Below are 26,591 nucleotides of genomic sequence, written 5' to 3'. Positions count from 1 at the left end.
GGAACCTGGTTCAAATCCCGGTGTTGGCTCCTTGTGACCTTGGGCGAGTCACTTTATCTCCCTGTGCCTCAGGCACCAAAACCATAGATTGTAAGCTCCACAGGGCAGGGACCTGTGCCTGCAAAATGTCTCTGTAAAGCGCTACATGAAGCTAGCAGCGCTATACAAGAACATGCTATTATTATTATTATTATTATGTGTATTGAAATTATATTGTGGGTGTTGGTTCTCCACCCACTAGGAATAAAAACTTTACAGTCAATGTAATATAAATCATGTTTTATTTAGAATATTATTTTGTTATTGTTTTTAATATAATGAGCTATTGCTTTTTGTTTCCTGCTTTCCGCTACCAAGTGTTTTCATTATTTATTGAAAAGACTATAACAATTTCCCACTGTGCCACACTAATGAATTCAACAGACAGTCAGACATGATTAATGCAGTAACACATTATATGAAGCGGTACAGGTGGGTGAGTAGAGGCCCTTCATACACACTGAATCTATTGAAGAAAAGCACTTTTTATTAAAATTACAATCCGCTATGGAGTCCCATTAAAAAGAAGACTTTTTACTCCACGTTACATGGTTTGTTGATTACGAACCAAAAAAATGCCATTTTAATCTGAAAAATCTGATTTGAAAGAGTGAAATTCCATTGACGTTTATCAGGCCACAAATGCCAAAATAAGCAACACTCTTCAAGGGAAGGAGACTCAGAATAAATAAAACTGGACCTTCATGTTTCATTTGGATTGTAGAAGGGAAAACTGCATGATATTACCATTTTGACACTTTTAAGTAAACAAGTTGCCTAGTGCAGCATTCAAGTAATAATAGGTGTTCACCATCATAAAGTCTGGGATAACTGTATGCTATTTTCATGGATGGAAACTGACAGGAGCCATACAGGTCTATAAAATTGGCAATAAAAATGCACATTGCTACACTGCAGCACAGTTTTAAACCACGTATTGTCCTATTCTTCCTTGCTGACAAAATGAGTGAAGGACTTTATTATTATTTTCGGTAAGGTTATGAACAACATAAAGTAATATGCCATTGCAGCCACAAACACTTATCACTAGGCTATTGTCACGGGAGACTCCTGTGGCGGGTAGGATCTCGGTGGCCGGAACAGCACCAGCGTAGTAGGGGTCACAAGCAGGGGTCCGAGGCAGGCGGCAGGTAGCGAAGTCAGGTACAAGCAGAGGTCCGAGGCAGGCGGCAGGTAGCGAAGTCAGGAAACAAGCAGAAGTCCGAGGCAGGCGGCAGGTAGCGAAGTCAGGTAACAAGCAGAGGTCGGCAACGAGGAGACTGGAACAGGACAGGGGAGCAAGGACAGGTCTGGGGGCAGGGACTGAGAACAGGAACAAACAGGGACAAGCCAGATTACCAGCAAGGGCTTTTACTGTGAACAGACTTCTATAATACAGGTACAGGTACAGAAACAGATCAGGAATCAGAGGCATGTGCATTAGGAGTCTGACTTCAAGCAAAGGCAATTGAACAAACCAGGAAGCAGAATCTATAAAGGACAGAGACAGGAGCAACAAGAAGACAGACAGGCAGACAGAGGAACCCAGAGGAAACAGAAGACAGCAGCACACCCAGTGGACAAAGAAGACCTATGGCTAAGCAGGAGGTCTAGGCGATCCTGACAGCTATAGACTAAATCAGGCCTGCACAACTCGTAAAGTGCGGAGGGCCGAACTGCTCCAAGGAAAAAAAAATTGGGCCGCACGGGTAAAATCATCATCATCATCATCGTCTCTCCTCCAGGACCTCATCATCATCCTGCACCTCCCATCACTCTCCACCCCCCTGCATCTCCCATCACTCTCCCCCCTGCACCTCCCATCACTCTCCCCCCCTGCACCTCCCATCACTCTCCCCCCCCCCCCTGCCCCACAACCCATATCGGCAGGTACCACAACAATAACAGCAGGCCCCACAACCCATATCGGCAGCCCCCCAGCCCATTCCATGTCAGCATCCCACCCCCAAGTCAACAACCAGCATATCCCCCCCTAGTCAGCATTCCCCCCTCCAACTCAGCATCCCCCCCCCCCAAGTCAGCATCCCCCCCCCAAGGCAGCACCCCCCCCCAAGGCAGCATCCCCCCCACCCCAAGTCAGCAGCATCCCCACCCCAAGTCAGCAGCATCCCCACCCCAAGGCAGCATCCCCCCCCCAAAGGCAGCATCCCCCCCCCCAAGGCAGCATCCCCCCCAAGGCAGCATCCCCCCCACCCCAAGTCAGCAGCATCCCCACCCCAAGTCAGCAGCATCCCCCACCCCAAGGCAGCATCCCCCACCCCAAGGCAGCATCCCCCACCCCAAGGCAGCATCCCCACCACCCCAAGGCAGCATCCCCCCCACCCCAAGGCAGCATCCCCCCCACCCCAAGGCAGCATCCCCCCCACCCCAAGTCAGCATCCCCCACCCCAAGGCAGCATCCCCACCCCAAGGCACCCACCCCAAGGCAGCATCCCCCCCCCCAAGTCAGCATCCCCCCCCCCAAGGCAGCATCCCCCATGCCTACCAGATGATGTTGGTGGCGGGAGCAGACTCTGTTGCCGCCGACGGTGGCAAAAGGAGGAGAGGAGGTGGTGGATGGCGGCGATGGCAGGTGAAGCAGGGGGAACCGCGCTCTACTAACAGACCCTGAAGTTCCGGGTCGCGGGACTGGTGGAGCGCATTCCCCTGCTGGAGCCGGGAAGGGGGGTTAAGGGGGTTACAGGAAGCGCACGCGTTTGCTGGTGCGTGCTCCTAGAGGGCACAGACAGCATGCGGCCGCGAGGGTTTACCAGGGAAGGAGAGGAGTGGGGAGGGAGAGGAGGGGGGAAGAAGGGGGGCCGTCGCAGGGGGGGGAAGAAGGGGGGCCGTCGCAGGGGGGGGGGAGCGGGCCCGCAGAGGAGCTGCATGTTGCTTCCCCTTCCGCCCCACGTTGGGAGCAGGGGGGGGGGGGGAAATCGGGCCCGCAGAGGAGCTGAGAGTTACTTGCCCTTCCACCCCACGTTGGGAGCAGGGAAGGGGGGGGGGGGCGGAGCGGGCCTAGCGCATGCGCGCCGGGACCGCAGGGAATCGGCGCCATTTTTTTTTTCAAAGTTTTTTTTTTTTTTCAAAGTTTTTTTTTTTTTTCAAAGTTTTTTTTTTTTAAATCTCATCGAGGGCCGCACAGAGAGGCCAGGCGGGCCGCATGCTGTGCAGCCCTGGACTAAATGGTTCAAGCCCTAAATAAAGAAATCTGGGCTTTTTGAAAGACTTCTAAAAGTCCCGTCTCTTAAGCTATTGATTACTGCTCCTGCCACTTGTTTGGCTCCATATTATTAATCACAATCAGTTGATTTGTGTAATCTGCTGGTGATCCGAGGCAGGCGGCAGGTAGCGAAGTCAGGTAACAAGCAGAGGTCGGCAACGAGGAGACTGGAACAGGACAGGGGAGCAAGGACAGGTCTGGGGGCAGGGACTGAGAACAGGAACAAACAGGGACAAGCCAGATTACCAGCAAGGGCTTTTACTGTGAACAGACTTCTATAATACAGGTACAGGTACAGAAACAGATCAGGAATCAGAGGCATGTGCATTAGGAGTCTGACTTCAAGCAAAGGCAATTGAACAAACCAGGAAGCAGAAGCTATAAAGGACAGAGACAGGAGCAACAAGAAGACAGACAGGCAGACAGAGGAACCCAGAGGAAACAGAAGACAGCAGCACACCCAGTGGACAAAGAAGACCTATGGCTAAGCAGGAGGTCTAGGCGATCCTGACAGCTATAGACTAAATGGTTCAAGCCCTAAATAAAGAAATCTGGGCTTTTTGGAAGACTTCTAAAAGTCCCGTCTCTTAAGCTATTGATTACTGCTCCTGCCACTTGTTTGGCTCCATATTATTAATCACAATCAGTTGATTTGTGTAATCTGCTGGTGATCCACTGTGTAAAGTGTTTGTCTGCATTTATTCTCAGAAAGGTGAAAAATAACAATGTTCTCTAGAGAGGTTGTTCTCCGTACTACAACATCCCAACTCTTCTGCTTCTGATGCAGTATGTACAAATATATCCAAGAATAAGCAATCTACTAACATTATGTCATCAGATCTCACGCATGTCTGGTACCACGTCTTCTGTACCATGGGCGGGACCCTGACCGCTCGGCAGGAAATTCTTTGCTCTCAAAAAGGAGTCTGATTTTTTGGGGTTTTGCTTTATATCCAAAGCAGGTTCTGAACTAGGAGATGAGCGAGTCTGGATTGTTAAAATACAACCCCCCATTCCCAATTTAAGCAATCCGAGCAAAATGTATCACCCGGGTCTGATCTGCGTACTGAGCCTGAACGGAACATTCTGCTCTGCCTGGATCTTGCGGTATTTCCAACTTCCTATAAAGCTGCCCCTCCCTTCCCCTGCTGCCATTTCGTGTCGGCATCAATACGGAAAGATAGGGTGGGAGTGTGTGCGCAGGTTTGCACAGAGGCAAAGTGACGGGCGGAGAGAGACAGAGGGTCACGGAGAGTGACAGGTGGTGGTAAATATTGTCCCGCTCCACTTCTTTCACAGTGCACTAGTGATTAGCGCAGGAGAGCAGCATGCAGTACAGTATTTATCAGCACAGGAGAGGAGCGGGCAGTACAGTATTTATCAGCACAGGAGAGGAGCGGGCAGTACAGTATTTATCAGCGCAGGAGAGGAGCGGGCAGTACAGTATTTATCAGCGCAGGAGAGGAGCGGGCAGTACAGTATTTATCAGCACAGGAGAGGAGCGGGCAGTACTGTATTTATCAGCGCAGGAGAGGAGCGGGCGGTACAGTATTTATCAGCACAGGAGAGGAGCGGGCAGTACTGTATTTATCAGCGCAGGAGAGGAGGGGGGCAGTACTGTATTTATCAGTGCAGGAGAGGAGCGGGCAGTACTGTATGTATCAGTGCAGGAGAGGAGCGGGCAGTACTGTATTTATCAGCACAGGAGAGGAGCGGGCAGTACTGTATTTATCAGCGCAGGAGAGGAGGGGGGCAGTACTGTATTTATCAGTGCAGGAGAGGAGCGGGCAGTACTGTATTTATCAGCGCAGGAGAGGAGCGGGCAGTGCTGTATTTATCAGCGCAGGAGAGGAGTGGGCAGTACTGTATGTATCAGCGCAGGAGAGGAGCGGGCAGTACTGTATTTATCAGCGCAGGAGAGGAGCGGGCAGTGCTGTATTTATCAGCGCAGGAGAGGAGTGGGCAGTACTGTATCAGCGCAGGAGAGGAGCGGGCAGTACTGTATGTATCAGCGCAGGAGAGGAGCGGGCAGTACTGTATTTATCAGCACAGGAGAGGAGCGGGCAGTACTGTATTTATCAGCGCAGGAGAGGAGCGGGCAGTACTGTATTTATCAGCGCAGGAGAGGAGCGGGCAGTACTGTATTTATCAGCACAGGAGAGGAGCGGGCAGTACTGTATATATCAGCGCAGGAGAGGAGCGGGCAGTACAGTATTTATCAGCACAGGAGAGGAGCAGACAGTACAGTATTTATCAGCGCAGGAGAGGAGTGGGCAGTACTGTATTTATCAGCGCAGGAGAGGAGCGGGCAGTACTGTATGTATCAGCGCAGGAGAGGAGCGGGCAGTACAGTATTTATCAGCACAGGAGAGGAGCGGGCAGTACTGTATTTATCAGCGCAGGAGAGGAGCGGGCAGTACTGTATTTATCAGCGCAGGAGAGGAGCGGGCAGTACTGTATGTATCAGCGCAGGAGAGGAGCGGGCAGTACTGTATTTATCAGCACAGGAGAGGAGCGGGCAGTACAGTATGTATCAGCACAGGAGAGGAGCGGGCAGTACTGTATTTATCAGCGCAGGAGAGGAGCGGGCAGTACAGTATGTATCAGCACAGGAGAGGAGCGGGCAGTACTGTATTTATCAGCACAGGAGAGGAGCGGGCAGTACAGTATGTATCAGCACAGGAGAGGAGCGGGCAGTACTGTATTTATCAGCGCAGGAGAGGAGCGGGCAGTACAGTATTTATCAGCACAGGAGTGGAGCGGGCAGTACTGTACATATCAGCGCACGAGAGGAGAGTGCCAGTATTCAGTAGCGTACTTTAAGCTTATTTAAGCACCTGATGGAGCAATGAGAAGTTACAGTCCACACTAGTAACATCTGCTACCTCTGAACTGGTTGGAAAGGGGTTGTTGGGGGAGTATAGGTTAGGGGCCACAGGTGAAGCCCCCGAAGGCCACCTGTTTCCTACCAATATTCTCCTTCCAACTTAGCAGGGTTCTGTACAGATTTCTGCATAGCTTGCGTTCTGCGATCCTAAGCCTCTCAGCAACATCCAGGTGTTAGGTGATGGAAGAAAATTATTCCTTTCCAACTAGCGCAAAAATTTCCAGTGCAGTAAGTAAGCAGAAGTGACAAATCATTGCATCGAAAGAAGTGAAATACATTCACAGTAGCTCATTTTAATTCCATGCAAGTTATTGTAAGAATGCTTGAAAATATACAGTACAAGTTTGGTTTTCTATTTATTCTTACGTAAAGTACGTCTTTTGCTGGTAGAATGCATCAGAAGCATTAAAGCTGTTTAAATAACAGCAAAAAGTGATACTGTATGAAACTAATGTTAGATTTATAGCCAACTACAATCATATGCCTTTAAGAAAAATTGTTAATAAATTAGCTATGTGCATAATTTCTACACAACATGCAGCCATCCTCAATATAAATATATATATTAATGGATTAATACTTTGGTGCTGGACATCCCCAGTACCAGTGAAGAGTTTAAGTAAGTTATCGTGATTAAATGAAACCATAATAACAAAGTGGCACGTGGAATTAGGACAGGTGCGGTCACATTGGTGATGGAATTAAAACAGAATCTGCTGACCATCCTATTTCCACTTTATTTAAGGTAGCATAAAACATACATAAAAAAGGCAACACGTTGCCCCCCCCCTCCCCCATAAATAAATATGTATTCAGACAACACAGGGCTATATATCTTGAATATGTGTTTCTGACCTTATCAATGTTTCATAAACTAATGAAAAATGATAGCCACACGTAAACAAACTAGTCTCGGCTTTTTTTTTGTTCCGCTCCCGCGTGCCATTTTTACATCTCCGCCTTGTAACATTATTACCGTCAGAAGCTGCTTTATCATTGCACACACTGATACACGAGCTGTCTGCAAAAATCTGCTCAAATATTTTGCTTCCAGGAGAAATGCGATTAAGGTCGCATTTCATGTTCTGAGAGCAGAGAAGGGGATTGTAGTCGCTCTAAAAACGAACATGCACTATATATTCATACTATCTCTATATATTTCCACTTCCCCGGAGCCATTTCTCCTTAGGAAAAATAGAATGAAAGATTCCCAGGACACTTCCCATGGTGATGTTGAGTAGCACCTTTCCACACTCAATTTAACTAACAGCTTCAAAGTCATTTAGCTTCAATCAAAATGGATCGTAAATGATAATTTTTGACCTGGGGTATTGTGATGTTTCTTTTCTTTCCTCACATATTATATTTTTCATTATTGGAGTTGTATTTGATGATGCCAGTTCAGACTGCCTTTGGATAGTAGGTTTGCTGGGGATATTTCAGAGTTATCAAATGCTCTAAACTGTACAAAATGGTAAATTTCAAACCAAATTAACCTAACCTCAGTGAGTTGTTTAATAAGCTAAAACGAGCTGATAGACAGCACTGGAAACGGAAAGCAATCAGCAGATTTATAAACAAGCTAAAGATGGCAAATCATGCCAGGAACCTCTACAAATTATTGTAAGGACACTGTTGAATTTTAATTATATCTTTAAGCATCAAACCCAGATATTTCTACAGTTTTGCCTTTTACATCATGATTTTATTTTTGTTAAATTCATTCTAAGTAAGCAGCATTACAAATGTTAATGACACTATTAGGGGAGCCCTCCGACGGCTGTGCAGAATGTCATTCCCTCGCTTTATTAGAATGAATGAACACATGTACAATTTATGTGTGTCAAACGATCACCTAAATTCAGAACATATTTCTCATGTGTCAGGAATCTGTGTTGGTTTCCCATTTTCTTTGCCTCAGAAAAAGAATACACTTTCACATTTATCACTCTGGGAATATAAATGAGAACCATACGCTTTCCACTTCATTCACTTCAGACTAATATCCTCGACAATTTAAATCCCATCTCTTCAAGGCTATTCAGAAAAAGTCAGCCACCAACACACCTCATATTGAAATTGAAAACTTCCCTTCCATCTATTGTAAGAACGAGATTGACAGATCCAGTCACATGAGCCTGTCTGTCTGACACGTGGGTGTAATGGCCAGTATAGCTTAGCAGTAAGTAGGGATGGTCAGTCTGTCTGTCTGACATGTAGGTGTAAGTCTACGGCCCCACTGCCTGCGCTGCACGCGCGCCTGCGAGGCAGGCGGTGCTTGCAGCCGAGTTCACCGGTCTGTAGTGAGCTGCAGGGAGAAAGACAGGCGGGGCATGATGGGGGAGTGACGGAGGCGCAGCCATGACATCACCCCGCAGGTTCGCCCTCATTGGCTGAACTGCCGGGGGCTGTGGCCTAGCACTCCGTCGCTAGTTCCAATGTCAATTTTCGGGTCTGCCTCAAAAACTCACCACACAGCGCGGCAGCCGCCCCTTGCAGCGGGCCCGGCGCAATTGAGGGGCGGCTCTTGTTCCCACAGCGCCCGCCATAGCGAGTGCTGCAGCAGCCAGTGGGGACCAAGCCTAAGGGTCAGTAAAGCATTGCAGTAAGTAGGGATGGCCAGTCCGTCTGTCTGACACGTGGGTGTAATGGTCAGTAGAGCGTTGCAGTAAGTAGGGATGGTCAGTCTCTCTGACACGTATGTGTAAGGGTCGGTAGGGCTTAGAAGTAAGTAGGGATGGGTGGCCATAATGGGAAAAAACTGCAAGGGATCATTTTATAGACAAGGAATTAAAACATGTCTGACATTTCTTGGTGACAGAATTTCATCACAAATTGTAATGCGATTTTACACAGAGTAGGGCAGACTTTTAAGTAAGCACAATACTTCCATATGTTAGCTTCCTTTGCAAGATCTGACAATGAGTTTCTGTATAGTGAATACAGTATGAGTCCAGTGAAAGCAAAAGCTTTGTAATATCATTGGTTTGCAATTTACAGTCAGCCGAAGATGGCATGTAAAACTTACTGGGTCAGAACAGAGATCAGTAGGATAGGTAAAAAAAAAATGGGATATAGATCTTGAAAAGTCTTACTTGTAGTTTACAGAGGAAGAAACGTGTGATGTGATACGAAAGCTACATCTGTAGAAGCTCTGAACAGAAGTCCTGGCAATGTCAAAGAATGAAAAGCAAGTCTACTGTACATCAAACCGTATAGTATTCCCTCCAGGGAATCTACCGCTCTGTCTGAAATATGAATTAAAGTGGGATTCCAATAATACAATTCAGCTTGTAAATTGCCCCTTTGTGTTGCTATGATGTGACGGCCAAGTCATAGCCTCCGAACTTCCCTTTCTCACAAACCCAGTTACTGCTCAAGGAAAGAATAATATAAAGGTGGGGATGTTCTTGCAGGAGATTATGCAGCAAACAATCTCAAACCAATGAGGACTTATTCCAGAATGACACTTACAGTAGTAAATGTCTTACTGCAGAATTTATTTTCTTTACTTTATTTTCTAGAAATAGGCAATTTGATTGGACTACCACAGGACATTTAGTATATTTATATATACATTTTGGGTCATATTCCTTTGAATGTGCTATAGGAAGCCGGAGCCTTTGACCAGCATTCATCAGGCCGCCGTGCAGGGTATCGCACCCCGATGCGGCGGGAAGTGCTTTCCAAATCCATGGCATTTACCACCAGATCGGGTGCGATCTGGGACGCGGCTGGATAAATTCCGGCCTTTGTTTCCTCTTTGACGTAAACCTTGAAGTAGGAATCCACTGAATATTATTTGGTCAAAAGGAATGTTCATCTTTTTTAAACTAGGACCCTATCATTTGAAAATTGCGAGCCTGCACATCTTGCTATTAAATGATGAACAGGAGTAGATATTTTCAAAAATATTACATATATAAGCACAATAAACTTGATTGGTCGTTAATAACGCCTGAATCCAGGCAACCAGGAAACCTCTCTTTGTCCACTTTTTCATAGTGGAAGACAAACCACCATATTTACCAAAGAATAATTTTTATTAAAAACACCAGGATATCTTCCAGCTATAAAAAAAAAAAGCCAAAGCGTTGAGAATAATCCCCATGCCACTCTTTTTATCCTTTGTATTTACAAAGTGGTGAGATTCCATAAGATACCTCTGTCCACCGGAAGACTTATGGCCCATTCAGGTGAATGGGCGGCAAGCGGTCTTCCAGCACCAAAAGGGGTCTTTATGGCATAGCATCACTTAGTAAATATGAGCATTGGTGCTTTTCCAAATTCCTATTAATTTAGTGATAAAAATACAGGGTTGTATAAATGTTCTTGGTGGGTAACCCTGGTGTTCCCCTCACAACACGGACTGGCTCTTTCTCTTAATTGACCCTTAAAATAATTCCAGCTAGTCAAAAGGCTAATTGCCAGTGCTAAACTAGAGCCTTGTTGGCCCTTTAGAAACACTGTAGGGATCACAGAGCCTACATCTGTAATAATCATTATGTCATTAAAATCTGATTGCAAAGCCCTAGGATCAGAAGACCACTGTTCCAGTTTAATGTGATAGAAATTACATACCATATCTACAAATGATATTAACTACTTCTGCACACATCACACGGGAATGAGAACGTCGGTGATTGTTTTATGCAGGTGTCTTGTTTCTTAAATTTCATTTTCACATCAAGAATGCAGACGTTAGATTAGTGTTAGATTACAAGTGCAGCCCCCCCCCCCCTCTTAATTAGTTGACAATATAAAATATTTATTTGCATGGGTTGTTTTTTTTGTGTGATTTCACCTTGTCCACATTTTATTGAAATACCCTCTAGCAGTATTATGGTTTTGGAGATCTATGATTGTAAAAAATATGTGTAAAGCACCTGAACCCCAAAATTAAAACAAACCAAGAGTAAAGGCAGAGATGCATGTAAGGTGTTATATTGTGAATATATTTATGCAGTTAAGTAAATGTGGAATCTGTGATAGCCTAGTAAAAAAAAACATTTGTAGAGATACGAAAAACTGTTCAAAATGCATTAGCCACCTCGGCAAATATAGGATAAGGGCATTGGGTATGTGGGCATGTGGGCATTGCATGTTATTAGTAACAATGTGGGGTGAGAGCCCTGAACAAAAAATAGATCAAGTAAATCAAAAGAGAAGTGAAGTTAAGAGGATGCTGGATGCCATTCCATCCTGGCTACGGTGAAAAAAAGCAATACAATCATTTCTTTGAGGCTCCGCACTCCAAAAATGTGGCAAACACTAGATCCTGGATCTCAGTGGTGCTATTCTCTATCTGTAGATAAAGAGCCCAGGCATTATATGTTATTACCCAGAATCCCTATTTGGGTTGCCTTTGGGGAGCTGTGGAAGACAGGCAAACGTTCTCGTGGATATCTTCTATTGGCATCCTTTTAGCTGCATTGGCTGAACAGGGGGAAATACAGGGGCCTAACAGTATAACACGCCCTGCTGTTTTGTGATGGCTACATATCTGAGTCATGTGAACTATTGAATCATTGTGAAATTAACCCTTTTCAGTTTGAGACATATGACCTGCTATACTTGATGCATACAAGAGGCTAAGGGTTGGATACTTATAAAGAGGAAAGTCTATTAATGTAGTTGTTAGACATTGCTGGTGGGAACATGGCACAAGTGCACTTAATCTTTCCATTGATACTATATTGTTCAGATCCCAACTTGCACCATTTAAGTGTAGTCATCGATGTCTGTGTCTTTATCCTGCACTGATGTTCATATAGATAGCCTGATGTGTCTTTTTGCCAGGGATCCTTCTCTCGTATACACAGGCAGAAATTATATCTTTTGTCAATGGAGTGAATGGATTTTCCATGTATGACATTGCTAGGCTCTGTAAATAAAACCTGGGCTGTGCAATGTCTCGTTATTGCCACTCAGTGAACTGAACCTCTTGGGCACGCAAAAGGGGCAGAAGAAAATGGGAAATAGAATTAGCTTCTGATCCCAGAAATAGACGTCTTTTAATTTGTTATAACAAAAAAGAGAGAGAAAAAGGGACAAATCCCATAAGTCAAAATTCACAGAAACGCCATAACGGGGCACTCGGGGTGGGTAAAAGATATCCTGAGTCTGTCAATCTTGTCTTATGGGTTTTGCTCCTATTTTTCTCACCTTTTTTGTTATAACTGGCTATTTTCTCCAGGGAGCACCACTTGCATTTTATAAGTTAGGCCAGGTCCCCGCTGGCTACTGCAGCGCCCGCTGTGGTGGACGCTGCAGGACAAGAGCCGCCCCTCAATGGGGCCGGGCCCGCCGCGGGGAGGGGCCGTCGCTCTGTGCAGTGTGTTTCTCCAGCCTGCAAGAAAATTGTGAGGGGAACTAGCAACAGAGCGCAAGGCCACGCCTCCCGGCAGTTCAGCCAATGAGGGTGAACCTGCCTGGGGACGTCACGGCAGCGCCCCCGTCACGCCCCCTCCTGTCTGTCTTTCCCCCTGCAGCTCTCTGCAGACCGGGGAATTTGGCTGCAGGCGCTGCCAGCCTCGCAGGCGCTGTTGCCTTAGGGTGTGGTTTTATTATCAATTTGGTGGTAGTGCTGTTCTCAGCCCTTTGTGTCCCCCCCCCCCCCCCCCCCGTCTTTTAATTTGTGTCAGAGGAAAAGTGAACACTGCTGCGGACCATAAACTCAAAGAACATTGCCTCAAGGATTAAGCATGTAAAATAATTCATTTTCCTGAGTTATTACTTCCTATGCTTCCCACACATTTTCTCAAAAATATTCCTCCAAATCAGTAATTGGTTTGCTGTAGAGCCACGGTTAGCCACTTTCAATACTTCTTATTTAACCGCTTCCCCAACAGTTCTCTGGAATATTTCACTAAAAAGTAGAAAAATCATCCCACTTAATGCACAAAAATCATTGTGTTTTCTTGAGAGTTTGTGTTTTTAAGTAAAGCACTATATCTAGTTCTGTTCATTTGTTATAATACAGTATAAGCTCATCATGTTAGTTTATGAAGCTGTTTGCTGCAGATGTTGGTACGGTATTTCTCTGCGTTGTAGGCTGCTGGCTGACATTGAAGGGATAAATAAACTATTGCATTATACCCAGGTAATATTTGTACAGTATCTTATCATTAATCACACCCACGGTAGTGTAGGCATAGTCCCTTACTTCATGGAACATCATTAATGTATACAGAAGTGGGAATGGCTTACGGGTAGCTGTCTTTGAAATAGGAAAAGATTGTTCAAACTCTGTCAGTTCTGTTTGACCTCGGGCGAGATACTTTATCTGCCTGTACCTTAAACTCGCAGAAAGTAAGGTTTTAAGCTATAAAAAGAAAAGTTGTATCTGTCCGTTCTTTAAACAAAGCTTTTCTTGGATATATTTTAACTGTCTTAAAATAAGTATGTGTAATGTGCAGTGGCTTATCCTTCTTTCAACGCCATTTACTCCTTTTCCTCTCCCCTCTCCCTAAAGTATTTATTTTCTATGATGTTTCTTTCAACACACTTCTTCCTCTCCTTTTGCAGTAACAATTATGTTCTTGCTAAAGCTTGTAGCACCTTCTGTCATAATACAGACGCCCTGTAATGTTATCCGACTCCACCGTCTCAAACTCAAAAACTTGCATATATCCACACTTTCCTCTGTTGCTCTACTGCTAAAACTCTGACACAGACCCTCATTCTCTCCCGTCTCCACTATTGTAACCTCCTGCTGTCCAGCCTTCCTGCCTCTCACCTGTCTCCACTATAATCTATCCTAAACGCTACTACAATCCATCCTAAACGCTGCTGCGAGAATCACTTTACTCTCTCCTAAATCTGTCTCAGCGTTTCCCCTGCTGAAATCCCTCCCCTGGCTTCCTATCAAATCCCATATTACACACACAATTCTCCTCCTCACTTTTAAAGCTTTACACTCTTCTGCTCCTCCTTACATCTCAGCCCTAATTTCTCGCTATGCACCATCCCGGCTCTTGCGTTCTGCTCATTGATGTCTTCTCTCTACCCCCTTTGTATCTAAAGCCCTCTCCCTCCTTAAACCTCTCACTCACTGCCCCACACCTCTGGAAGGCCCTTCCCCTCAACACCCGACTAGCACCCTCTCTAGCCACCTTTAAGACCCATCATAAAACACACCTTCTTAACAAAGCATTTAGTTAGATCTGTGGCTGATACTATACACCTCATACACCGACCTTGGGCCCTTGCAGACACACTTACCAGAACGCCCTCCTACTGTCTCTGTACGTTCCTCCTACTTACTGTGAATGTTAAAGACTACAACAATTAAATGTTAAAATGACTATCAATATTACTAAATAAATAGTCTACAATGGAGCAAGTGATATACTAAAATACTACAATTCACACAATATAACAATGCAAAAATACCAACAAAATATCCTAAAACAATAAAATGAAAATATATAAAAAAAAATGTAGAAAAATAGTAAAAAAAAAAACAGTCCCAATACACAGTCCTCTGGACACAGGACACAGGAATCACCAATCCCTCATAGATATCTACAGACAAAAACAAAACAGGCCACTCCTAGTGTAATCAAGTTAAAACAATTGTATGGGACTGGACACATTAAAAAATGCGCACTCACAAACGCAGCCTGAACACGAGCAGTTATGAGATGAATCTCAAACACCAGCACTGCAGACCGATCCTCGTGGCATCTACTGTGATTGAGTGCCGAACTCTCCCCGCAAGCGGATGTAGAACCTGCATGCCGTGTCGCCTCCAATTTCGGCTCCCCCGGCTGCAGACACTACTCCACTATTTGCTCCGGCTCCCACTCGGTGCTTGATGGGACCTGCGGCACGGATCCTTTTGCTGCTACATATATATATATATGCACACATGCATACATACATCCTTTCCTATTCTGGGTCCTATTCAATGTCTGACGGAGAGAGGTCATAAACGTATTCACGGTCACGGGCCAGTAATGCTGACCACTCTGGAATAGAAGAAGTTAAGGAGCAGGCAGGGTAGGTGTCTGGGCAGGGGTGTGAGGTGTCTGGACAGGGGTGTGAGGTGTCTGGGCAGGGGTGTGAGGTGTCTGGGCAGGGGTGTGAGGTGTCTGGGCAGGGGTGTGAGGTGTCTGGGCAGGGATGTGTGGTGTCTGGGCAGGGGTGTGAGGTGTCTGGGCAAGGGTGTGAGGTGTCTGGGCAGGGGTGTGAGGTGTCTGGGCAAGGGTGTGAGGTGTCTGGGCAGGGGTGTGAGGTGTCTGGGCAGGGATGTGTGGTGTCTGGGCAAGGGTGTGAGGTGTCTGGGCAGGGGTGTGAGGTGTCTGGGCAGGGATGTGTGGTGTCTGGGCAGGGGTGTGAGGTGTCTGGGCAGGGGTGTGATGTGACGAGGCAGGTGTGTAAGGTGCCTGGGCAGGGGTGTGATGCGACCATGCAAGGGTGTAAGGTGTCTGGGCAGGGGTGTAATGTGACGAGGTAGGGGTGTGAGGTGTCTGGGCAGGGGTGTGAAGTGTCTGGGCAGGGGTGTGAGGTGTCTGGGCAGGGATGTAAGGTGTCTGGGCAGGGGTGTAATGTGATGAGGCAGGGGTGTGAGGTGCCTGGGCAGGGGTGTGATGCGACCATGCAAGGGTGTAAGGTGTCTGGGCAGGGGTGTAATGTGACGAGGTAGGGGTGTGGGGTGTCTGGGCAGGGGTGTGAAGTGTCTGGGCAGGGGTGTGAGGTGTCTGGGCAGGGATGTAAGGTGTCTGGGCAGGGGTGTGAAGTGTCTGGGCAGGGATGTAAGGTGTCTGGGCAGGGGTGTAATGTGATGAGGCAGGGGTGTAATGTGATGAGGCAGGGGTGTGAGGTGCCTGGGCAGGGGTGTGATGCGACCAGGCAGGGGTGTGAGGTGTCAGGGCAGATGGTTAGTGTAACACAGCCATGTAAAAAAGGAAATGTTGTTAGTAATTAGAGTGAAAGTGTGAGGTGTAGAGAGCAGGCAGTCTGTATACTGGGGTGCCTAATTACAAAGGTATACTGTACTTCATAATGAGGCTTACATCCTTTCCCCTATTGAGTCCTTTATTCATTGTATCGAAAGTTTGCATGAGTTTATATTCCCACGTGTTTCTTTCTCTCAGAGTTCTGAAATTCCCCTTGATGATTGTCACTTTCATGTTCTTGATATTATGATCGGGATACAAAAGTGAGGGAAAGTGTTCCCCCCACCGGTGTGTCCGTGTTTGTACGATTTGCCAGTGATATATACCGTATTGCTTTAAACCCCAGAATCTTAGAGTATTCGAGTGGAAGTCACAAATGGAGATGTGTTAACCCCTTACTACTGTATGTGCTAAAGGGGTTACTATCACTCCACGTTAGTGCAAGTTTCATTATTTAAATTCAACTTACCTTCTGTAATTTGACCCAAGAGATCTAATTATAGAAAGAATCTTGTTCCTTTTCCAGAATTTTTTTTTTTAACAAGGCTGTTCTCTCTGTCACTGGTTTTGTTTCTTGGTACAATGAACAGATAAATGGAGTCGGAGATAAGAATAGGTCTTTCACTAAAGCAACAGGTGGTCGTCATATTGATACAGTGGAAATGTATTCTCTGCCTTATCTGACTTTGCTCATACTGTACCCTTCCTTCATTGCACATCACATGAAAGCAGAATCCTAACATATATTTTCACTGAATTGATATGCTAATTCATGCAAGGTAAATCACAAATGGTTGCTCTTGACTGGTAATCACATCCCATGGAATTGTAACGAGTCAAAGCCAATCATCATAATTCTTGAAAATATTTGTCTTCTGCGATGAAATATTTCAGCACAGTCCTAAACAGCCAGGTATGTTGGCGATGAATACCCTTGTGTAACACCTTCTGTTGCAATAACAATTATTATTATAGTAGTCTCAGGTTGCCTAAAATAATACAGCTCAACACCGTTATAACGCGATCCGTTATAACGCGGATCCGCTTATAACGCGTTGCTAGCGTGGCTCCCAATTTTTGTATTTATGAATATTTTACAACACGATTATTGGTATCTTAAATACTTTATTGCGCAATACATACAATTGTACATTATTTCTAACGTGATCCGTTTATAACGCGATGTTATTCTTTGGACCCCAAGCACAGCATTATAAGGGGGTTGAGCTGTATGGTGTACTAGGCATCATCTTACCTCAAGGTGGCTGGGGATATAGTGCTGCAACTTGAAATGATATCCAAATGCATCAAATCATTATTTGTTTTGCAAGGGTTATGCCAGGAGGACATGGTCAAATGTTTGTAAATGTGTAAACATGAGCACTACAACTGCCTGAAAGGCCAGAGCTCGGGTTGCTAACTTGTGGAACAAAGTAGCATTGGTGGCACATGTGGTTCAACATGTACTTTGTGCTACTCCACACTCATAGGGCTTCTCAGTGATTGAGAAGCAAATAGAAAAGAAGCACAAAATTCATGCTAAAAGATATTTATAGATTTGCAATAAATAACAAAAGTAACGGGGATAGATCCAGGTAGTAGGAAAGTATATATATGGATGCTTCCACACATATGGATGATTATATAGAAAGTTCTGTTATGGTGGATTCCAAAACTAAAAATGCTTGGTAGCCACTGATCTGGAGGTTGGTTTTAAGTGCGTTTGGAAAGGGGTTTGATTGTGATTTTGGTTCTGTTGGGGGTCTTCTAGATTTTTTGGCTTTGTGTGTGGTTAGGGCTGATTTATATGTAATTATGTTTGTTTACATAGCAACAACTATGTCCAAAGCGCTTTACAAAATTAGCCGGGATTAAATCACACGCAATGACAACCAACACAAGGCCAGAAGCGTAACGGATGTGATTTTCCCTGAGGTTACTGTATCACATATCCACAAAGCTAATTATATGCAAAATCAACAGTCTTGGTAATTCTCTTTAGCATAGGCTTTTAACGGAGAGGGAAATAAAGCCAGAAATCACACTGTGTCAGTTAAATCATACCTAATTGTAGTGTTGCACCCATCTGGATCCTGCAATAGCCATATTTCGGGGTCTGGATGTGAGTAACGCAAAGTTTATGTAAGACCTAATTAATGTAACGATAAGTCCCCACGTTAACCGCAACCGCCATAATTGGATATGCGCTGTTAGGGGGTATGCTTGTTTTGCATACAATTATCACCAACGCCTGTTCTAGTTAATGCAATGCTGTTTCCGGGGGGGGGGGGCTTGGGGTGTTGAAACATGAATTCATGGTATGTTATTGACCTTTTGAAAATCCATGTTGAGGTCTAATGCTCTGTGGATCTGCCTGTGGAAAAAAACACCAGACATGTAAATAATAGAACTGGTGAAAGTAATTATTGTCCCAGAGAGCTTTCAATCTATGTTATGAAGTGATTAGACCATTGCCGACTTTTCCATCAGGTGGAGACCCTTGTAGGAGTCGCGGGGATGGAAGATATTAACATGCAGTTATGTGGATGAGCAGCTGTAATGTCATTACTTATTCAGACTATTATACTGTATGCATATTACCACAAGCTGTGCTTCTAAACCCATCATAATTCAATGCTTTGCATAATAATTAATAATATGTATTCTAGCTGTCAGATTTAATAGACAAGACTTAACCATTTCATACTCGGATGGAAACAGGGATACAATAAACACAACTTGAATCTCGTTGAATGAAGCTGTAATATTCAATGTATTCACAATTTGCTAAACTCTTTAAGGTGCTGAATCCACAGCAGTTTAAGTAAACTTCTGAACTCAACATTTTGTTCTTGTAAAATGACTGAACACTTGGGGGTTTGCGGTAGCATAAAATGAATAAAATCAATTAAGTGAAAGTCTTTTTTATAATTAGTTATTCTAAACCCTAACGGCAGCTCTCTGTCATTGTGTCCTCTGTGTGTCAAGTACAAATAATATACTTTTTGTCAGGATTGCTTAAGACCAGTGAAACCCTCCAATCACCCTGAACAATTGGATTTCACATAATGTAGGGATTCAGCGTTCAGTCTCCCTGAAAATACCCACAGTAGTGTACAGTGCTACTACAGCTGAACCCCCTTATAACGCTGTGCTTAGGGTCCAAAGAATCACATTGCGCTATAAGCAGATCGCGTTATAAATAATGTACAAATGTATAATAAAGTATTTAAGATACCAATAATCGTGTTGTAAAGTATTCATAAATAAGAAAATTGGGAGCCACACTTGCATCGCGTTATAAGCGGATTCGCGTTGTAACGGATCGCGTTATAAAGGGGTTGAGCTATACTTTCTAATGCTTGATATTGCAGTAGAAGATATCACATGTAGTGAATCAACTACTGCTGTACTGTATGTTTTTATGTGTAGTGTAAGCAGCATAGAACCAGGAGAGGGTAATGCAGTGAAGCCCCAAGAAGCAATTTATTATGGAGAACAGAATGACAAAACTATAAATAAAGATATATTAACAGGAAGTAACATTCACATCATTTGCTTCACCATGTCTGCTAAGCTCCTGGTACATTGATAAATGACCTATTGGACGTTGTTTAAAATGACAAATTCCAGTGCAGTGTCATTATTCTGTCGCAACCCACGCTAAAATATACCTGAGGAAGAACTATTTTTTTTTTACGCAACTGTGTCGGTGCACACGTATATATGCACCTCTTCATACGTGTGCATGGAGCCCAATATGTTTTAGGATTTACCTGGTTGTATCACACAACTTTAAGCTGTTTGATGTTGTTGAGAACAGAAGCCCCGTGCTCTGCTGCAGGGCATGTTCTTTCCTAATGCAACCCTAATTAAATACATCCACAATGTGATACACAAATTGAACTGTTTCATATACCCGTAGCTGTTGGAAGTGTCGGTAAGTTTTCTGCAAAACAGTGGACCAAATGTAAATAATAATATTCAACAAAGTGAACAGGAATTTGCAAGTTTTCCATTCAAAGTCTTCCACTCACTTAGAGGCAATCCCAGCTGGTGACTTTTCTTTTGCAATTTTTTTTTTAACATAGGATTGAAGCAGGGAGTTTCCAGAGCTGAACCCCATATTTCAGCTCTGGGGTCCCCCTGCTTTCAGAGAGACATAGCTACATAGGGTGTGCGGTTGCCACTCAGCTAGCAGGTGTCACATAATAATAATAGCATGTTCTTGTATAGCGCTGCTAGTTTTACAGAGACATTTTGCAGGCACAGGTCCCTGACCCGTGGAGCTTACAATCTATGTTTTGGTGCCTGAGGCACAGGGAGATAAAGTGACTTGCCCAAGGTCACAAGGAGCCGACACAAGGAGCCGACACCAGGAATTGAACCAGGTTCCCCTGCTTTCAAACTCTCAGTGACAGTCAGTGTCTTTACTCACTGAGCCGCGCCTTCTCCCATAATAGTGGAGTTTCAAAGCTAGAAGAGATGATCCAGGGCTCCACGGGTTTTTCAGCTAAAAAATTTAATCCAAGATACACAACGTTTCGGCCTCACATAGGCATTTATCAAGTGACTGGTAGAAAAGTAATAAGCGCAATGTCCCATCTATATCTACCCCTCCATATTAGTGAACAAGTGAGCAAACACCCCCCCCCCCCCCCCACAGCAAAACGCTGATCACCCCATTTGTGTCCTATGAAGATCATGTCCCTCCTCCATTGGAAACGTGGAACGCAAAAGCGTTCCATCCGGTAATGATGTCGTCATTGCGCATCCATCCATATCTTCATAGGACACACATGGGGTGATCAGCGTTTTGCTGTGGGGTGGGGGTGTTTGCTCACTTGTTCACTAATATGGAGGGGTATATATAGATGGGACATTGTGCTTATTACTTTACTACCAGTCACTTGATAAAGGCCTATGTGAGGCCGAAACGTTGTGTATCATGGAATAAAATTATTTTGCTGAAAAACCCGTGGAGCCCTGGATCATCTCTTCTTGCTGTGTATCTGGATTGCTGCAGATAGGCCATCCCTGAACCAGAAGCTCCGGTGCTGTGCGCAAGTATCGCATACAATTTTTTTGCATTTATTTGCACTGTCTTGGTGTGCAACACACCTATATACTTTTGGTGTTTCAGAGCTCCCACGCCCTGCAGGCTAATAGGAAGTTGTGACATCATCAGGTTCCGCTTTCTATTGGCCCGTGTGACGCGGGAACGTTAAACTTTGCCGAAATACCAGCACCCTTTTGGAGGTCTGTATTTCGGGAAGTAGGAGGTTCCGGAGCTTAAATAAATGGGGTTCAGCTCTGGAGACCCCCTGGTTCAAACCTATGTTAAAACAAACAGTAATTTAAATTTAAAAAAAGCATGAATTGCTCCTTTAAAGTTGTATATTCTAACAGTTCAGTGCACAGTTCACGTTTTTGGTCTTTATAGTTTTTAAGTACTTGGTATTTTATTGTCGTTCATAAACGCTTTTTCTGCATTAATTATGACTTTCCTGTTTTAATTATCAACTGCAATGCACATAGATGTTTTTATGTAACAGATAGCGGTAACAGTTATGGTATATTTAAAAGAATAATTACAGTAACTCACTGTTTTGCAGGTGAAAAACTGCCAAAATAGAATTATTGTATGTGGAGTGGATGATTATGTAAATAGCCATTGCTTTGAAAGGAAACTCGAAGAAGGTTTTTGATTAGATGTTTGGGAACCGAGTTTAAACAGGACTTGGATCTTTCAAATAACCTTTTTTCTTTCTTTCTTTCTTTCTTTCTTTTTTTTAAAAATAAATTACTTTCTCCACCAAGGGAAATACTTCATAATATTTTGGGCCGCATGGTTTACCATATGTTACCTGTAGATTATTTTTCATTCTAGCTGAGAAAGATTGACTGTTCTTGAATACTATTTTCCAGCACATTCTTGCCCACAATCTATCAAAAGTAGATGCTGTTAAAGAGTAATATCCTTGACTATTTGCTCTAAACAAATATATTGTTTTGGGGTATATGAAATGAGCTTCCTGTCAAGAAATGAATCATTTTCCTAGGCGTTTAAATAATCTATGCAAAATTGAAAAGCTGGTTTTTGTTTGCTGAACTGCAAGTGATCAAACGTTCAACTTTTTTTGTTTCAGTTTCAAGCCACAGTGAAGGAGGGAATGACTCTTGTGATGGTCAACTTAAGTGTACGTGATCAGGATGACCCATCCACAGGCGCATGGAGAGCAGTGTACACGATCATCAATGGTAACCCAGGCCAGAGCTTTGAAATCCATACCAACCCAAAGACAAATGAAGGCATGCTTTCTGTGGTCAAAGTAAGTAGCTATGTTATTATATCTGGTTAAATAATGATGTAGTGAGTCTAACTTTGAGAAAATATTAGTTGAACATGTACATTGTTGGAAAATACGCTTTTATACTGGATAGTTGTTCTTACATAGTAGTTACATAGTAGATAAGGTTGAAAAAAAGACGTACGTCCATCAAGTTCAACCTATTTTTATATATCACAATCTTCTATTTTTATATATCACACAACATAAAATCACTGTGATCTATTTAATTTTTTTCACACTTCAACAAAGCAAAAAGTGCTCCTTGCAATCCAATGTATGCAAAGTTGACACTAGCATGCTTATGTGTATGAAGTTAAGACATTATATATTGGGAATTATAGGCTAAAGCTGGTAAATTCCAGGTATTACTGAAATCCCTGATTGGTTAAAATTCCAGGCATTATCCAATCTAATGGCCCGGAATTTTTGGCACCCTGCCAAGTTTTTCAACCAGGGTAGAGAATGGAAGCAGGCACACGGTCTTATGCAAAAAGAATATTTAATGTGCCACCACAAGGTCCAACGTTTCGGCAGGGAACTGCCTTTGTCAAGGAGAGGGCTGCTAAGTTTTTCAGCCAATCGGCTTTCAGTTCTCATTCACAAAGAGTTAGATGAGTTCTTAGGCTGGGGCATGGTGCCTTCGCCCGTGCGGAGGCGTGCACGGCCATGACCCGCTTGGAGCGGATGCGGTTTTTGGCCTGGTACACACGCCATCCGTGGGCGTGTCTAGGGACGTGCCAGTGACGACACAGAGATGATTCGCCCTCATTGGGTGAACCGCTCACGTGACCAGCCGTCGCGCCAAGAAAACTGATTTCTTGCGCAACGTGCGCCCCCCCCCCGCTTCTGCGTGCATGCGCCCTCATGCCGCATGGACGCGAACACTGCCTTAAGGGTCTGCAGTACCATGGCCCCAGCCTTAGACAGGGGAGGTGATTGGACAGGTGCAAGGCACTGACTCCTCCCCCATCCTGCCTGCAGCCAGGCACTGACTCAGGCCTTCAACTCCTCCAGCCAGGGCATTATTAGCCAGTAATGCCCTGCTCTTCTGGGATTAGTACTTAAATATAGGCTAATCACATCTCAATATTTCCTTTTTATGTAATTTCAGATACTGTAGCTTTCAGCTCTCCCTGATCAACCGGGAGACCCAGTGTAAATAAATTATCTAGTAACCCAGATACTTCTCACGAGTGAAAGATTATTGCTAATGAAACTCCTTTCATATTAAAATCACTCTCCTTTCAAAGACCTCCTCCTGCTGTTACCAAAGAGTCAAAAAGGACATACTGTAATAGTGACTGTTGGACAGCAGAGAAATACAGAACACTGAATATGGTAGCACACAGAGAAAAGCACGATATCCATGACTTGGGGTGATTTCATTGAGTTATTGTATTGGTACTGAGCCTGTTCTTTATATATTAAGCACACAAGTTTATTACCTTACATGGCAACATGCAGATCAGAGGTTTTTGGTAACAGCATGAAGCCTGTCTAATGTTTTGAAGGAAGTGTTTTTGGACTTCCTCTACTTGATACAGGTTTTTTTTTTTGCTTCCTCCGCTGAAGTCTTGTTCGCAGCAGGATAACCCAGTTTCCTGGTATGTAATGAGAAGGGCGAGCAGCAGTGTATTAAAAACGGGTGAATTTTCATGCAGCAGTTTATCAAAAATAGATGAAGAATTCTTCATTTCATCTGAAAATGCATCAATTCTTAATAACCCGTTGTTTGTCTTTATCATTACACAGTGTAACCGTCACAAATTAACATATATGATGTATATTTTTAATCATGTATAGATTGTTTCACTGTCTCAGTGTAGAATGTGATTCGTCACTTACCAATAGTCCGTTAAGATGGGTTTTTTGTCTGCGCCCCCTGCCTGCTCTCCCCCCTCCTCGCACCCCTCTTCCCCCTTACCTTTTCTGACGTCACAACGTCATGTGAAGTTCCATTGCCATGGCAACGTGACGTCGTTTGATACCGGGTTGCCATGGCGATGCGTCGCCAGAACTCGCCGGAGACAATGTAAGGGACTTGTAGAGGCCTTGTGCTGTCCCCCGGCATTAAACTTAAATGTTATGGGGAAGAACACAGGGACTCTTTTAGCACCGCGCTCCCCCCCACCCCCATCCCCCCCCCCCCAGAAAATTTCGAGCCCCACAGTTTGCGCACCCCTGCGTTAAGATATAAGAGTGTAAATTCTGACATTTCTGCAAAGCGGCTTGTGCATATATATTTTATTTTTTAGGAAGAAAATCAGGATAACCGTAAACATTGAACTGTAATATTTTGTTAACAATAACTAAATAAACATTTGATAATAAAATGTTGTACAGTGTACAGGGCTTGGACCCATGGTTAGAATGTTCCATTTGCTTTGTAGCCATTGGACTATGAAATTTCTGCGTTCCACACTCTGCTGATCAAAGTTGAGAATGAAGACCCTCTGATTCCTGATGTAGGATATGGATCCAGCTCAACTGCAACTGTTCAGATAACTGTTTTAGATGTGAATGAAGGTCCAGTTTTCCACCCTGACCCAATGACCGTGACGAAGAAGGAAAACATCCAGATTGGTTCTTCACTCTTCACAGTAAATGCCACTGATCCAGACACATTGCAACACCAGTCCATCCGGTAAGCTTGACACTTGATTTTTAGATCTAAAAATGTGGATATACAGTATTATTTTTCAGAGCGATCGATCAGCCAGCAACTCAGGTGATGTCTTAGTGCAGTAAATGTCAATGTTTAGTGCAGTAAATGTTCATATTTAGCACAGGCTTAACATTGTATTAAGTTAGCACTGCCTCACTTTAACTTCAAGTAACATCACTCGCGTTACGCATGTCATATCTAAAGGGGAGCCTTACCTCCCCCCATACACTAAAATATAGGTTTAGAGGGAGAGGGTCCTACTCTAGAGTCTATATAGAGTTATATATAGATATACAAAGTATATTTTAAATACTTAAATTAGCATATGGGAGAAAGAATGGCTCAGTGAGTAAAGACACTGACTGGCACTGAGTTTGAAGCAGGGGAACCTGGTTCAATTCCCGGTGTCGGCTCCTTGTGACCTTGGGCAAGTCACTTTATCTCCCTGTGCCTCAGGCACCAAAAACATAGATTGTAAGCTCCACAGGGCAGGTACCGGTGCCTGCAAAATGTCTCTGTAAAGCGCTACGTCAAACTAGCAGTGCTACCCAAGAACATGCTATTATTATTATTATTATATGTCCCAGGAATCTCAGCTGTGTCCACTTGTGTCTCTCTGTGGTGTGTTTGGGGGATATATATATATATATAACACTTGGGACTCTCTCAGCCAGCACTTAACACATTGCTACTGAGCTCTAAACATACCATTGCACTGAACAAGGTGTTGCCTTAGGTTAATGGCTCGTTAAGTCAATAACTGACATCTGTGGATTTGAGCCCAAGTGCCATTGCACATTTGTTAATTTGTTGCTTCTTCCTGAAATCTGGGCTCACAGGGTATCCCAGAGCTGATAATTAACAACCTCTGGCTAAGTGGACATTTAGACAGAGGATAGTCATTGAAGACCCAGTGAAATCTGTCTTTCTTTGCACAGGTAACTGTATCTCTTTGTTAATCAAATACCTAAAAAAAAAAGAATGTAATTTCTCCCAAACAACACTTCATTGTACCGTGTGCTGTACATCGCTGTGTACACGTGACGTTTTAGAAAAACTCATTTTAATTACAAAAAAACTATTACATGTTAAAGGTCCACTACAATGAGGGTTTAAATCTGTGCTAATGGGGTTAATGATACATGCACACATCATTCCATAAAGGTAACTCCCAGGAGTAGAGGAATAACAGGGGAGGGGGTGTGATAACTTTAATTGAACCAACAAGTAGTTGAAATGCTACAAGCTTGCACACCTCTCAGGGTCCTGCATGCAGAAAAGGAGTTCTTTGCAACAACTGTTGCTGTGATGTTGATGGAAATTAGTGTATTTACTAATGTAAAATTATTCCAGTACAAATCCTTCAAAATACATCCAGCAGCGGAAATAAAACCTACTTTGCTACTGTATATACAGCAGGAAAGAGTTAAAGTATGTGATTACATGGAGAAGACTGGGAAGTTATTGTTTTGTGGAGGCTTATTATATTTTATGTTTGCTAAAGCAAATACATTTGCTACCG

General features: G+C 43.9%; 1 protein-coding gene across 2 annotated transcripts in view; it reads left to right on the top strand.

The window, feature by feature from the left end:
- The window catches only part of CDH13 (cadherin 13), a 423,340-nt gene that overhangs the window by 322,631 nt on the left and 74,118 nt on the right, over nt 1-26,591 (top strand). For both annotated transcript variants that reach the window (XM_075576708.1, XM_075576709.1), the window contains 2 exons: nt 22,201-22,383; nt 24,795-25,048. In XM_075576708.1, the coding sequence (XP_075432823.1) occupies nt 22,201-22,383; nt 24,795-25,048 (437 nt within the window). The remainder of the gene's footprint in view (nt 1-22,200; nt 22,384-24,794; nt 25,049-26,591) is intronic.

This window comes from Ascaphus truei, chromosome 19, assembly GCF_040206685.1.
Source record: "Ascaphus truei isolate aAscTru1 chromosome 19, aAscTru1.hap1, whole genome shotgun sequence".
Taxonomy (NCBI): Eukaryota; Metazoa; Chordata; class Amphibia; order Anura; family Ascaphidae; genus Ascaphus; species Ascaphus truei.
Note: the sequence above shows the minus strand (reverse complement) of the source record. Positions and strands in the feature narration are given on the sequence as shown.